The sequence below is a fragment of the Marmota marmota genome, unplaced genomic scaffold (genome assembly GCF_001458135.2).
Source record: "Marmota marmota marmota unplaced genomic scaffold, marMar, whole genome shotgun sequence".
In the NCBI taxonomy this organism is placed as follows: Eukaryota; Metazoa; Chordata; class Mammalia; order Rodentia; family Sciuridae; genus Marmota; species Marmota marmota.
Window position 1 is genome coordinate 11,196,835 of NW_026000075.1, and position 15,738 is coordinate 11,212,572.

General features: G+C 40.7%; 1 protein-coding gene across 7 annotated transcripts in view; it reads left to right on the plus strand.

Annotated features, from left to right (window-relative positions):
- Tnik (TRAF2 and NCK interacting kinase) overlaps positions 1 to 15,738 on the plus strand; it is a 383,074-nt gene that overhangs the window by 80,078 nt on the left and 287,258 nt on the right. For all 7 annotated transcript variants that reach the window (XM_015494269.2, XM_048814298.1, XM_048814300.1 and 4 more), the window contains exon 2: positions 7,403 to 7,468. In XM_015494269.2, coding sequence (XP_015349755.2) covers positions 7,403 to 7,468 — 66 coding nt within the window. The remainder of the gene's footprint in view (positions 1 to 7,402; positions 7,469 to 15,738) is intronic.

Consider the following 15,738-nt stretch of genomic DNA (forward strand, 5'->3'; position numbering starts at 1 on the left):
CACTTGTAAAGGCTGCCTTCGTGATGCCAGGCCTGAGCTGCAGAGTGCTGAGGAGAGCAGGTGAGCAGCAGGAGGGTGCTGGATAGGCTGGTTCTCTACTGGCTGCTGCACTGCACCAGGTGGAACTAAACCAACAGCAATTCAGGCAGGAGAGGAGGAGGTTCCAGTCCCTGTCTCGAGAACTCAAAGTCTCCAGCATTGAGAACGGTGTTCCCAGAGGCTCAGTTCAGCCTAGGTCTTGACCCTACCAAGAGCTGGCTGGTCATCGAGGACCTAGTATGGTAATAAGACACCAATCCCAGCCAGGCACAGAGGTGTTAGGGCTGGTGGAGTCCTGAAAGCCAGCCTGTGCTCAGGACTGCTCTTCCCAAAGACTGTGCATGCTGCATGGAGCAGGGGAGTTGCCCAGGAGGTTCACAGTCAGTTTCAGCATTGGCCTCTAGTAGAGAAGTGTGTAATGATGGACTCGCAAAGAAGGCAGGCTGAGTGGTATGATCCCTTTTGCAGATGGGAGACCAGAGTATGGGAAGTGGAATAACAATAGCCATGAGTAGAATCCAGACTGGACCCCCATTTTGGATCAGTCCTCTAATGGGTCTGCATAGTTTATTTGTCTATACAAGACGTTCACCCAGGAAAAATCAGCAGTGTTTTATCTTCATTTTATTGTATATAATTTTTTACTTGAAATATCCACTCTACTTCAGATGCATGGCTTGGACTAGTTTGTTAATGAACAGAAGCTCCTGGGCCCTAGTCTGCATCTCCTGGATGACTGCTCTTGGAGCACTGTTTTTTCTGTATGCCACTTGTGGTGGTAATTTAATGACTGTGTGCATGTCATCATTTGCTCATGTCTCTTTCCCTCCTTAGACTGGAAGCACCATGAGTTGGAGGTCAGGTGCCTTCTACTTCTACTTTTGGATAGTCCATCACACCGAGCAGGTGGCTGTGGAGGGGTTCAGGTGACTATCGGGACTAAATAAACCTGATAGTGTGAGGCAAGACCTTTGATCTCTCAGATATTTAGAAGAGAGGATATTACTGTCCTCCTATATTAGAAGAGGGGACAGTAAGTAAAATGTTGCCTTTAAGGGACCTTTCCTGGCTGTGAGTCAGCGGGGGACTGAACCCAGGGGATGTTGAGTCAGCCTGCCTTTCCTAAGGCTCTACTTACTCAGGAAGGACAATGGTGTTGAAAAAGCCTGAAGGCCAAGATAAATATGGAGAGTTCTCTTACTTTTCTGTTTTCTTTGTTCTGTTTTGCTTTTGTTCGCATATGCCTGTCAGTTGTGGCTGAAACAGAACAAAACAGCTGCTAAATTTGGTTCCAGGAGAAATACCATTTTGGTCTTTAAGGCTGGTAAGTTTAGAGAAAACACAGTGGTTTGGCAGATGTAAGTAGCCAGTCCCGGGTAGACAGTCATACCAAGGGCTATCTGTATTCTGTTAGAGTCTGTTTCACCCTGCCAAAGGACTGGTGGCCTCAAGTCAAAGATTCTGTCACAGAATGACTGTGAGGAGTATTGGACAAGTGGTGTCTAGAGTTAGGCCATGGTCCTTTCTTAACTTCATTTTCAAAGAAGGGAAGGTTTGGGGAAGAATAGGTGGCCTCTTTTACCATGCTAAGGAGTCGTTGCCCTTATAAATAGGTCCGTTTGCCATTTGCAATCTTTGGGATTTAGTCTCAAGATGTTATTTAGTATTCCCATTAATCTAGTATCATTCAAGGGGCCTGGAAGAATATCTGCTCCCAGGGCCTTTGTAATTCGTCAAGGGAGAGAAATGTGTAAGGGGATAGCAGACTTGTCCCTAGATCCGAAATCTCTTCCCTCTGCTGCAGAGTCTGCCATCGCTGCCCACATTTCATCAGCTGAGGGACGAGAGAATTTGTTCCAATGTCCCAGGAGCCCGAAAAACTTCATGTGTCTTCTCAATTGCCTCACTCATTTCTAAAGAGACATATGTTTGTCCATAAATATCTGACCCTGTTTGCTAAGCATGTGGTGACATTATTGGTGGAAAAGTAATAGGACTTCTTTTACTGGCCTTTGTATGGTTTATAGACTTTCTTTAGTTGAAAATCTATGAAATGCAGATTGGATTTTCCTGTGACATATTTCTTGTTTATTAACTGAACTGGTTTGCAAAGAGCAAGAAAGGAAATGGAAGGAAGGAGATGAATATTTATGGAAGTCCCATTGTGTATCAGGTCCTGTGCTAGTCTGGACACGCATGGTCCTCAGGATGACCCTGGAGAGAGGTAATACTGTTCCCATTTTAAAGATGAAGGCTCTGAGGCTCAGAGCAGTTAGGAAACTTGCCCAAGGTTGGAGAGCTTAGTTCATCACTTGAGTGATATCACTTGATTCATCACTCACTGAGGGATAAATCAAAGCTGATACTTCTGATGCCATGGAACTGACAGTGTATGTAGTGAGGAGCTCAGAGTTTGCAATCTGACATGCTGAGGTTATATCTTCTCTCCTGCTCCTCAGTGCCATGACCTTGACCAAGTGTTTACTCTCTGCATGCCTCATTTTTCTCACTTGTAAAATTCAGAGGTAATGATAGCATCCATTTGATAGAGTTGTGATCATGAAATAAAAGACTCATGGAAAATTCTCATAATCGTCCCTGGCATAAAACGTTGTCTATTATGATTTTTATTACCACGACTGACCACATTTGCCTTTATCAGCGCTTGTTGAAAAGTAACATTTTCTTTCAGGGAACTGCCTGCCTTTGGATATGTAGTTATATTTCATTATGAAATAATGTAAACTACTCTACCTTAGAATTAAATCTCTTCTCGGCCTCCCGGCAAAGGTTAAGATCTGAATAAAGGCATGTGTAGCCAACAGGGATTCCTGACTTTGGTAAATGTCAATGATTTGCTCTTTTCTCCTTGGTGGATGTAACATTCTTCCAGGCCGCCCATCCTGGCTTAGAGCAGCTAAGCAAACACGAGAGGGAGAATGAAGCTGACTCTTGTCTGAGCTTTCCTGTCTATGTAACATGATTATTAGGTACAGGCTCTTCTGCCTGCTGCACTGCAGCTGCCACATCCTGACAGCCTGTCTTCTCTAGGCACATGCGGCCCAACTCCCCCAACAAGCTTTATGGATGTCTTTGGAGCTGAGAATCCTCCAGGGACTTACACATGTGATAGCGCCGTGTGTCTGGGATTGGTGTAAGAGGGGTGGGGCTCAGCGGCTGGAACAGCTTGTCTAGATTGAAAAGAAATGACACAAATGTGATTTAGACCTTTGGCTCTACATTGTGATCCCTCTTACCCCCCCTTTTTTTTGGGCAACTTCCTCTGCATATGTCGTGGAGAATTGGGAGTAGGACGTCAACCTTATTTAGTAAATAATTATGTCCAGCAGTTTTATGTCGGACATGGTGCTAAGTGCTGAGAACTACGAAGATGAATATGACATTCTCTGCTCCCAGGGCATTTGTAATTCATCAAGGGGACGAAATGTGTGAGAGGACAGCACCGTGTGAAAACAGTTTTCCTAGAGCTGAGCACGAAATGCTGCAGGTGGAGAGAAGGGAGGAAGCATTGATTGGAGAAAGGCTACAGAGGAGGTTGCACAGGATGGGCTTGCCTGCTGGAGAATGGCTGAAGAAAGATCTCTCTCAGCAAATGGGCTTTATGATAACCAAGGCACAGGGCTTCGTGTGGGGTGTCAGAGAAACAGCTGGTCTGAGGTCTCAGCTGGGTGTAACTTGAGGCTGGAAATGGAGGCGGGGCCTCAGAATGACAAGACCTTGAGTTTTCATTTGAAACGTATTGTACGGAATTTTAAATCAGGGATTGTCAGGGTTAGAATATGTACAGTAGAAGGATTTGTGTGGTGAGTAGGTTGAAAGGAGGTAGGCGCAGACAGAAAGCAAGTAGTGCCACGCAGAAATGGTGAGGCCTGTTGTGTGAATGAGGTGGAGTAGATGGACATGGCGGACATTTGAAGGTCATTAGCATGTACTGAACAAAATGAGGGAGGTGGTGGCGAGGGTGGCACCTGGAGGGGCGCCTACGTTGAAGAAACAATCTGTGAGAGACTGAGGGGTGTGATGGAGGATGGAGGAGGATGTCCATTTTCATCAAGAATGGTGCTCAGCTGGGGAATGCCTCAAGAGGGGCAAACAGGACAAGACTGAGAAGAGGCCATTACACCGAAGACTTGAGGGGTCATGGCCCACCATTGGGAGAATTTCCCCCCCACTTTTCCCCTATTGTTACTGGTGCATTATAATTATACATAATAGTGAGATTTGTTGTTACATATTTACACATGCACACAAGATCATAATATAATTTGGTCAATATAATTTGGTCCCCATTCCCTCCCCTTGGGAGATATAACTTTAGAGGTCTTGCTCGAGTAGAGAAAAAAGCTGGATGCTCACCTTGTTTGAGCTCCACAAGAACATAACTAATAGTGATATGTGTTTATGTAAAGGAACATTTGCAAAAATCCCATTCTTCAGGTTCTTGGATCTAGGTAATTGGAAAGTTGGGGCAAGAGCCTCCATGGATCAGGTGGAGTGTGTGTGTCCACTGCCTTATAGTGCAGTCTACCTCTGCATGGTCCAGTCCTACCTCCTTCAACCCCAGCAGGTGTGGATTCCGAGGATGCCACAGTAAACTCACTCTGTAAATCAGAGATTCTTCATCTGCTTCTCAGAGAACCAATCTGATACGATGATCATTTCCACTGCAGTTGTCCACTTAAGGCCACTTAGCAGTGGGCTTCCTTAGTTCCTTCAGCCTTTGTCCCTTTGGATGTGTCCAGCAAAATGCCTCCCTCTCTCCTAGCAGGTGGAATAAAGTCTATATTAAGCTACCTTGGCTCTGACTACCTGGGTCATGTGCCCATTACTAGATGATTGGAGGAGAGAAGGGGCTTTGGAAGTTATCAGTCCAGATCCTCCTGAGACCCCGCTGTGAACCCCAGCCCTGATGAGATCCAGGAGGTGGGGAGAGCCCTGGGAGTGGAAGCTGATCCCTGGCCTGCACCTATTCCTGCTCCTGCCCTCCCTCACACCCTTGATGGATTGATTATTGGGCTCCTTAAGGCAGCCGCTCCTCCCCATCCTGCTTCTCCTCGTTCACATTTATTTCTACTCAAGAAAAATAAATGTTGAAAGCACAATTGAGATATTTCAAGCAAATGTAGAACCTCGCTCCAAATATGTTGCAGAAACACCACTGAGCAAACAAACTACTGGGAAGCACAGCTTAGAAACAAACAGCAGCTGCCACCGTTTATGGGCTGTTTTTTTCTTTTCCTCATTCCTTTCTAATTCTGTTTGTAATAAAACCTGCTGCTCTAATGGCCTAGTCGTTTAACAAATGATGTTTTTCTTCCCCATCCTGAGGCCTCCCAGGTGGCCCTGTCTGTGTCTTGCAGCTCTGGGGTGTCGGTCGCCTCAGAGGTCTGGTTCTTTCATAGTGTTTTCTTGTTGTGGTTCTGATGGAACATTGTCCACATCTACCCGGACCAGGTGGGACCTCACTGGACCTTCTGCATTGTTGATTTTCAAGGACATGAGCCCAAAGTGTGCTCTTTTTCACTTCAGACTTTGTGAAAGTGGGTAATGCTCTCTCCAGCATTTCCTCATGACAAGATGCTTACTCTTTTTTTTTTTTATCATTTACTTTTTATATAGAATCTTCAAAGGCACATAGCCAAGAACCTTGAATTTAAAGACTCTTTTTACATCAGACTCTTTGCCTACTTCCCCCATTTAAAGGCTACTGGTGCGTGGAATTTCTCAACTTACAAACGATTTCTCTTAGGTGTTAATAGATTGTCGCCTGTGTGCGAGTCATTGTGCTGGTACTTATTCTTCACAAGGCTTCAGCAAGGTGGAGGACAGCACTGTTTCATAGGCTCAAATACTAGGGTTGCTCCTTCAGGCTCCCCCAGGCTCTCTCAGGCTCCTACAGCCAGCCAGGACAAAGCTGGCGTTCAACCCAGGTCTGTCCATAGCTCAGGTTGCTTCCCTCCTGCCTCAAGGCCACCCACCACCATAATATATGGTAGTGTTCACACGTGTGTTCACTCAAGATGGGCTAAGATTTGCAGTCTTTTTTGTCTCTAAGAGCATTTTTTAAAATTTAGGTGCTTAACAATTAAGGTCTCACATTAAACCGATTTTTTTTTTTAAATGTCATTAGACTTGGCAGAATAGTTGCTACTATGTTGACAGGATGAGAGTTGGATCCCAGCTAAGTCAACTCTCCCACCCCGCCCCCACTCCTCTTCCTTAGCCTCACCTAATGGTGCATGACTTCTCCAGTTTGGCTCACGCCCCAACGGGGCCACTTTACTCATTTGCTTCTCTCGCTTGGCCTTTGTAGGCCTTTAAGTTTGTGATTTGATTTATACCTTTAAAGAAGCTATTTCTTTCCAGTTAGGAATCAGTAGAGGTAAAAGTCAATTTCTGTCTCTGAGTTGAATTTTATAGGCTTTGATTTTTTTCTTTTGAACTGTTTGGAATTGTAATTCAGTAATAATAGCTGTAATTATTGGACATTTACTAAGCACTTTACATTTAACTGATTCCGAGGGTTTGCAGACACCTGTTTTGGTGATAAGAATGCACATAATTCTCCAATTTAGTATGTAGTCTAAGTCCTGTGGTTACCCTTCATGTACTGCAAAAGCATGTTTGGCAAGGGCAGCATTATAGAGAGGGGAGATGAATCTAGAGAATAGCATTCCAAAAGAGTTAAGTGTGTCGATAGAATTTTCTTTTGGAAGCTTTTGACTCTCATAGGTAAGATTGCCCCATGATGCAGGAACATCCTACTTCACTCCAATGTTCACCACAGTGTGTAGACATTTCAAGAGAAATAGCCTAAAGAATTGGAAGCGCCTCAGGATGATGAGTCTTTCATTTTATATTGTTTACCTGGAAGTATATTTTCATTTGCTGATGAGAAACATGTTCTTCATATTGTTTTAATAGAACAAATGCCTCTTTCTGTCTGATTTAAACCCATTTCGGAGAAATGGAAAATAGAAACAAAATGGAATTTGGTTGACTTCATAGTTGCTGCTGAATTAAATATTTGAAATTTTGATAATATTAACATGTGAGAGCCCCCCCCAAACTAAAATTACTTATTTCTTTTAAGTGTTTGCTTTTTAAAAATTTTTTAAAAGATGTTGATAGGCCTTTATTTTATTCATTTATTTATATGCAGTGCTGAGAATTGAACCCAGTGCCTCACACATGCTAGGCAAGTGCTCTACCACTGAGCCACAACTCCAGCCCCAAATATTTACTTTTGATTAAAACAATACCTGGAATATTGCTTTGAATATTTATTTATTTATTTATGTATTTATTCATTTATTCATTCATTCATTTATTTATTTTCCAGGACCCTGCAGGGATCTTTGAATTGGTGGAACTTGTTGGAAATGGAACGTATGGGCAAGTTTATAAGGTAAGAGCATTGACCTTGACCATGGCTTATGTGTGGTTTTGGTTCTTGAATGTGGAGTGGCAATGTTGTCTGTACTTGCTCATAAATGCGTCACAACAGATGTAGTGAAATAATATACTTGTCACTCGATGCTGTCTTTTTAAATATATCTATAGTCATGTTGCCTGAGCTGGATCCTGTGACTTGGGCTTTTCCCCTTATTATAGATTACTGTGTTTGCATCTGACACATGAATTTGGATGCTCCAGAGTTGAAACTTAGGTGGTTAGTTTCCTTTACTTCAAGCACTGCCAGAGTTGGTTTTCAAAGGAGCAAAGGATGCCATTTACTTTAGAAATTTAAGCTATTAGACTCTGGCAGCTGGGAAAGTAGATTTGTTTTAGGCCTAGGGCACACGTTAAATGAGTTTAGCGATCAGTATTAGAGGAAGACTGGCCACCTCACAGGGCTAAAGTCTAACGGCAGCAATGAATTTTACAAGTTAGGAAATAATTAAAGTTAAACTTAGAATTGAGCTTCTGTCCTTTTACTAATTTTTGCTTCCTAATTCACCCCCAAAACGTTTTTAGAATGTATTTTTTCCCCAATAAATGATCTAAATTTTTTAAAAAATATGGGTTGATATATTTTTTTTTTTTGGGGATTATCAAAAGAAAATGCAGGGGCTGGGATTATGGCTCAGCGGTAGAGCCCTTGCCTAGCATATGAGAGGCCCTGGGTTTGATCCTCAGCACCACATTAAAAAAAAAAAAATTAAATAAAGATCGTGTCCAACTATAACTAAAAAATAAATTAAAAAAAGAAAATGCAGTTCAACTGTTTTTAGCTAAAATTTTGGGGATTTTGGTCAATGAGCTCTTGAAATGCCTTCAAAACAAACCAGCTGTTTCCTCATGATTATTTCTAGGGAAATAGCCATCATTTCCCTAGTGGTAGTGATATGGGACGGCATTTCCATTACAAATTATCTCTTATTGGTCTATTTTTAAAAATTCCTTCTCTGAGCCCTAAACTTCTCTCAGCTGGTTAAAATTATTATAGAAGTCAGATTGTAATATTTCCAATTCTGTAGAATATCAATAGTATATGTATAAGATGTTCTTGAGAATCTGGTTTTTAAAGTGCAATTATGAGTAAGTACACAATTTATGCTCCTATCAGGAGGAACCATTTGGTGTCCACTTCAGGAGAACATTTTTTTCCTTGCAAATAACAATAATTTCCTAAAATGTCAACCCCCTACAATTAGACAAAGTGTAGTCTACCCAAGCTGTTCACTTGATGTTGATCTTGTCTGACACAGAAAGGAATGTGTCTCGGCAAATGCTTTTAAATACTTTCAATGAAGATAATCAGGTTGGAAGATTGTGTTATTGCATTTTGAGAAATTGGATTGAACTTGTGAAGTAATGTGGCTAACGAATTAAGGTCTGATTTAGGTAGAGAATTACTTCTGACTCGCTGTCAGTGAGGAGGAGCTACTCTGCAGCAGGCTCTTGGTTTGATGGCGCCACTTCATAGAGCCCTTTCATCATGGGGTGCCTCCCACCAGTACATCTGGGAGACAGTTCATGTGTATGTCCACTAATCCAAGAGGTGGAACTGTATGCTCTAACAAAGGGTTTTGAGAATATTTGGAAAATCCAGAATTATCCCTAATTTCATGTCACCTAATGAGGAACAGGGAAGGAGTGGCAAGAAGACTCAAATCTTATTAAGGTGTTTAGCAATTGGGTTGTTAATGTTAGTATTCTGCAGGGTTCCATTCTCTTAGTGGTTGGCCCAATAATTGGCACCTTCCAGGTGAAGGGGAGACCCTGTAGTGTATGGTTGTGGAGAACGCACTGGACTTTGGGGACAAGAGATGTGGTCTTTTTTTTTTTTTTTTTACCAGTCCCATTTGTTGTTTTTCGGCCATGGCTGATTTCTGTGCTTGAGTCAAATGAGAATGTTGTCTGAGATGCTTTGGGGACTTCTGATGATTGATCTAAAGAGTTCTGTCTCCCCACTTAGTTAAGGGTTGGGTTTCTAGGCTACCAGGTGATATTAGGTGGCATTACTCATGAACAGAGACACCTGTGCTCACTGAGGACAAATCCAGAATGCTGAAAGACTAAAATAGCAGATCTGAACTTTAAAAAATGAGGTCCTAAAAAAAATTAAATCAGGAAGTGATTTTCTTCATAATGTATGTTTTATAACTTTCACAGAGTACATGTTTCTAAAATACTGCAGGCATAACCGAGGCTTTATTATCTTAGGAGGGGGTCCTTATATTTAAAAATATGATAAATATTTTCTTTACATTAAATATTAAACTTTTTGCTTTAATTTTTTGCAAATTTACCTTTCAGAATTCCTGGTTTTCACAAAGTGAGGTATAATTTTATGAATAAACTGGTTGGATATGACCTTTATTTGTGGAAACATTTATCATACTTTTTAAATAAGCTGCCCTATGACAGTCCTAGTACACATTTATTTTCAAATAGTTTTTAAGAAACCTACTTCATACAATAAATAAAAACAAAAGCATAGATATTAAGAGAATATTTCCTGAAGTATATTTATATATGAACCAGATATATCTGGATTAGAAATATAAATATTTTGTAAAAAGGCCATTAAAAAATGTGTTGTTTTTCAAAATTGTCTCTAGTCTTTCTCCCAAGTCTAGCTCTTGGTTACCTGTTCTTGGAAGACTAGATTTGATTCTCTTTAGCATTTTGGTCCTGGGTGATCAGGACCAAGTTTAGGATTTATTATTGTTGTTTGCTTTTTACTTTATCTGCTAGACAGTCCAGGTAAATATAATGAATAACGATTCTCTACCAGGACTTTTAATGTGGAAGCTATCTTTCCATATCCATGGCTCCCATTAAAAAACAGACCAACCCAAAACACACATACCTGTTTGTAGAAGGTCTTGGCTGTTGGTTGGCATGTCACCTATAGGGAACCTAGAGGACTCTGGACACATTTTTGGTAAAATACAGTAATTATTTTAATAAGTTAAAATGATTGCTTAATGTTTACTCCCCAAACACCATTTCAGATTAACCATTTAAAATGAATATTGGTCTATCCTGTTTCTTAATTGCCCTTTGGAAATATATATTTTATTACAGAATATGATGGATTCCTCAGCACGCCTCATGCCTCTTTTCAATCCCCTTTAATGTTGTCAAGTGCCCAGTAGAGAGGCCTTCTTGGTAGTTACAGTGCTTGAAAGAGAGAGTCACTGGGAGTATAGGCCAACCATGGGGCATCTCATCCAGTTGTTCCCCTGCCCACTGGCTGATTTCTTGGTCACCTCTGACCAGGTGGAACTCATTGCCTCCCAATCAGTTCATTTGCCGGCAACTTCTTCGAATGTTCATTACCATAATGAGGTGAAATTTTGCCTTTCTGAAATCTTTACTATTTTAACCCATTTCATAAAATTGGAGCTACGTAAAATTTAAAATGAAATCTTCTGTAAGAACTTAGTCCTCCGGATACCAGAAAATTTCACCCCCCTCATCCCAAATATATGCTTGTATCTTATTTGCTTCATCCACTTACAGCCCCAGTTGCTTAGTTCATTTTTCATATGACATAGATCTGAGGCTCTACATTATTCCAGCTTCTGTCCTAAAACTTTCCTAATATTTTTTACTAAAAATAGTTTATACTTGTCAATAGTTTTTCATTTTATGAAATCTTTTTGTATATATCATTTAATTTCCATCATAATTTCACTAGAACCTTGTTCTCACCTCAGGTGCATCACAGTTACAGTTCCCTATGCTTCAAACACTTCACCCCCAGCCCTCTCAATATGGCCTCCTCCTTCAGGTCTCTCTTCAAATGTTCCTCCTCAAGGAAGCCACCTTTCATGCCTGTAGTGGTTAGAGCCAGCCACTGCTTCTTTCTCCCTTTGTCCTAGACTTGTAACCTCAACTGTCATGTTAACTAAAGGACTGCTCTCTGGATGATTTTACTTCTTTATTTATGCATGTGCCAAGCAATTTAAATACATAAACAGGTAAAACAAGGGTGAGGCCTACTCTGTTTAGTTTGTACTGTTTTTCTAGAAAGTTCTTTTTATATTTGTTTCCAGTTTTATCAACATTTCTCATAAAATATTAGTCTGCTTACTTCAGAAAACCATATTTGCACAAAAGTAATCAACAAAATGCTGTACTTGGTTTTTATGGTGGGAGATGGATATGAATTTTGTATTAAATTAATTGTCAATAATCTGTATGCTGGGAATTTACAAAATAAGTCAAGACAGTCTTGTGGGATTCAGTCTCCTCATAGAAGTTCTCATACTTTGCTGTGTAAAATGAATATTTGGGAAAGTATTAAAAAAGTAGATTTCTGCAGCTGGGGTTGTAGCTCAGTGGTAGTGCTTGCCTAGCATGCATGAAGCACAGGGTTTGATCCTCAGCACCACATAAAAATAAATAAGTGAAATAAAGTTATCATGTCCATCTACAACCAAAAAAATATTTTAAAAAATGTAGATTTCTAGGCCCCAAACTCTGAAACTTGATTCAGGAGTTTTTGGGTGTGGTCCAGGGATGTGTACTTGTAATAAGTGCATTAGAAATCTATACCCGGGCTGAGGATGTGGCTCAAGCGGTAGCGCACTCGCCTGGCATGCGTGTGGCCCGGGTTCGATTCTCAGCGCCACATACAAACAAAGATGTGTCTGCCGAAAACTAAAAACAAAAAAAAAAAACAAAAAAAAACTTCTCTCTCCTCTCTCTCTCTCTTAAAAAAAAAAAAGAAGAAAAAAAAAGAAATCCATACCCCTAAAGACTTTGCATACATGATTGTCTCCATTCCTGTAGTAAGGTCATTTGAGTGAATGCTCAGTCTAATGCTTTTTTGATCATTTACTTTAGAATTTCTAAGCTGATTCAGACTTGTAGAAATTGAGAAAAGGGGTGAGGGGAGATCTTGACCTGAGATGTCATACTGACCAGTTCTACTTCACTCATTCAGAGATTGGACTTTCACTGTTTTTATTTGACATGCCTGTGATTACAGTTTAAGGTTATTCTTGAGTCATTCACCTGAAAACCCCAGAATCAATACATTGTCAAAACTGACCTGATATGGAAGAATTGGAATTGCCTGTTGCATGAGATTTCCTCAGATTTGTGCACTGTGATCTCTTCATTAACCTTCTGTTTAAAAACAGAGAAAGCATTTTGATAGTAAGCTTATTGCTTGTCTTGACAGGAGGGTAATTCTGCGACATTTCCCAGGATGCAGTGTAGCTTTCCATAGTTGGTTGCAGTGAATCATGTATTATACTATTCATTTCTTGTTTGGCAAGGAGTTAGTATGGGAGAATGTTGTGTTTTTTAAATAATAGTGGCATTTTTTTTTTAATCAGAAATACCCAATATAAAGAATGCATTCTTTGACATTTGTTGAGTACCAGTGAGACAAAGCTCTGTGTTTTGTGTGGGAATAATGCAGAGCTAACTGAGGTGATTCCTACTCTTTTTTTTTTTTTTAAATATTTTTAGTTGTAGACGGACACAATACCTTTGTTTTATTTATTTATTTTTATGTGGTGCTGAGGATTGAACCCAGTGCCTCACACATGCTAGGCAAGTGCTCTACCACTGAGCTACAGCCTCAGCCTGATTCCTACTCTTTAGAAGTATGCAGTCAGATTATTTAATGAGGACTCAGAGTGTTTCATCTCCTTTGTCTTAGTTATTCCTCCTGTTAGTTATGGTCCCATTTTATAGGGAGGAAGTTCATTTGTTAAATCATGTCACTCTAAGGCAGGTTTTCTCAGCCTCAGTGCTGTGGAGGTTTTGTGCTGGATAATTCTTTCTCATGGAGGCTCTTCTGAGTATTGTAGGCTGCTTAGCGGTATCCTTGGCCTCTAACCCACTGGACTCCAGTAGCATCCCGCAAAGCTGTGACAATTGAAATGTCTCCAGACCCTGACAAACATCTTCCAAGAGACAAAATTGATCCTAGTTGAGGACCACTGCTAAAATGATAAGAGAAAATGATAAAACTTTAAAAACTGAGGTATAAGCAGAGACAGTGGGTCGTAGAATACAGAGCAGTAAATACTGCTCAGGCAGAGTAGGGTCCTGAGCGGGCTGTAGGACAGAGGTTCAGGAAAAGATTAGAAATCGCTGGGTGCCACAGCGCATGCCTGTAATCCCAGTGGCTCCGGAGGCAGAGGCAGGAGGATCGCGGGTTCAAAGCCAGCCTCAGCAAGGATGAGGCACTAAGCAAGTCAATAAGACCCTTTCTCTAAATAAAATACAAAATAGGAAAATAGGTCGGGGGATGTAGCTTAGTGGTCGAGTGCCCTTGAGTTCCATCCCTGGTACCAAAAAAAAAAAAAAAATAAAGTTTATGTAAAAAGTATTTTGAANCAAAAAAAAAAAAAAAAAATAGAAATCCTGGCATTTGCACTCTATCTGGGAGTGCCATTCAGTGATTTTGTAAATGGAAAGGACTTTGGAGCAGTATTGAGCTGGAGTCCCAGTCTGCTCCTGCCTTGCTGTAATTTTGTGAAGATAATCAACTCTCTCTGAGTCTGAATTTCTTCATTCATTAAGAGTGCAGAGTAGAAAACTCAAGTTGGAAACACTTGGAGCCCTAGGCAAACCCTCCCACCCCTTCCTGACACATAGTAGGCATTCAGCGACCTTTCTTCCAAACATTTGCCAGTTTTCTTCATGGTCCTGATTATATAGAATATTTTATGATTTAAAAGAAATATTTATGGAAGAATGAAGTCAGAAACACACATCCGGGTGCTTTAAATTTGATTTCTTTGTATATGTGTGTACTCAGAATAGCGTTGTTTGTATTAAATCCAATTCTTAATACTTCTTCTATGACATTTGATAATATAATTGCTATGTAGGTGCTGGAAATTGAACTTGAGGTTTGAAAAAAACACAATTTCTTGATGATTTGTAAGGAGAAATGCATCAGAAGAAGTTAGCATTGGCTCTGGGACTCTGGAATTTTGGTAGGGTAAGAATATAATTTTTGAATAGTTACAGATTTTATGTGTTTGAGGGGAGAATTGACAATAGTTCCTCTTTGGCACTCAAAAGTTTAAATAGAGAGCCTTTATTGTGATATTAGTCGAGGGCAGAGTAGGCCTCACTTAGGAACCGAAGACCTGTCTTGAGACTTTGGTTCTCCCCCTAACTTGTTACAGCTTTGAGTTTGTCATAGACCCACTAAGAGCCTCAGTTATTCTCACCTGTGAAATGAGAATAAAAACATCTTTCCTGATATACCCCATCAGGACATGGTGAGTTTGAAGGCCTATGAAAGTATTCTGTTAAATATAAACTGCTGTGAATAGCTAAGGTTTGATTATTGCTGTTGTCATTCATCCTGGGACAGGTGAAGGAGTACTTGATACAGGTGTAGGGAAGTCTAGTCCTAACTTTTCTTTCTCTTCTTCATCCTTGGGCTCATCATGCTATCTATGGTAAACGATTCTCCTTCCTGGGGTAGCCTGACTCCAGCTACAGATTGATCCTTGTACCTCTTCCTCTACTCATATTAGGATCTTTAAGCAAACCAGGGGCATTGGATTGAGTGGGAGGTCACTCTGGCTTTGCCTTTGCCTGACCTTTGTCTCATTGACATATATGTTAGCTAGTTTGCTGTATTTCCCAAAGTGCATTCAGTGGAACCCCAGGAGAAGTTTCTATGGACAGAGGGTTGAGAGACGGAAGAGGTTGCATACCTCTACTGACCATCCCTCTCTTAATGGGACACAGTGACATTAGCTGTATTGCATTGTTTTACCCAGCATTCCTCCAGTTTATTTAACTTTGGAATCCTCTCTCCTCCTCCAAGTAACCCCTATTAATACCTATTAAACTATGCCCTATATATCCCACAGATAAATCAAGGTGGTTTTTGTTCCTGCATCACAGGACAGTGCTGGTCTCCATTTCTGCAGGTTCCCTATCCTCCCATTCCTTTGGATCTGAGGGCAGTTAATGTCAAATGTGGCTTCAGGCTGTTTTTCCTGTTTTCTTTTAAACCAGGCTATTGGGCCAGGGCTGGTATGTTGATCTTCAAAAAGAGTTTTTGTATTGTTTAGAATAGCACATTTTGCCCCCTTAAAAAATTAATGATATGGTCAAGGGTAACTAGTTGGTCTTATTCAATTAAAAAAAAGAAGTTGGGCTGGGGCTATAGCTCAGCAGCAGAGCGCTTGCCTTGCATGTGCAAGGCACTGGGTTCGATCCTCAGCACCATATAAA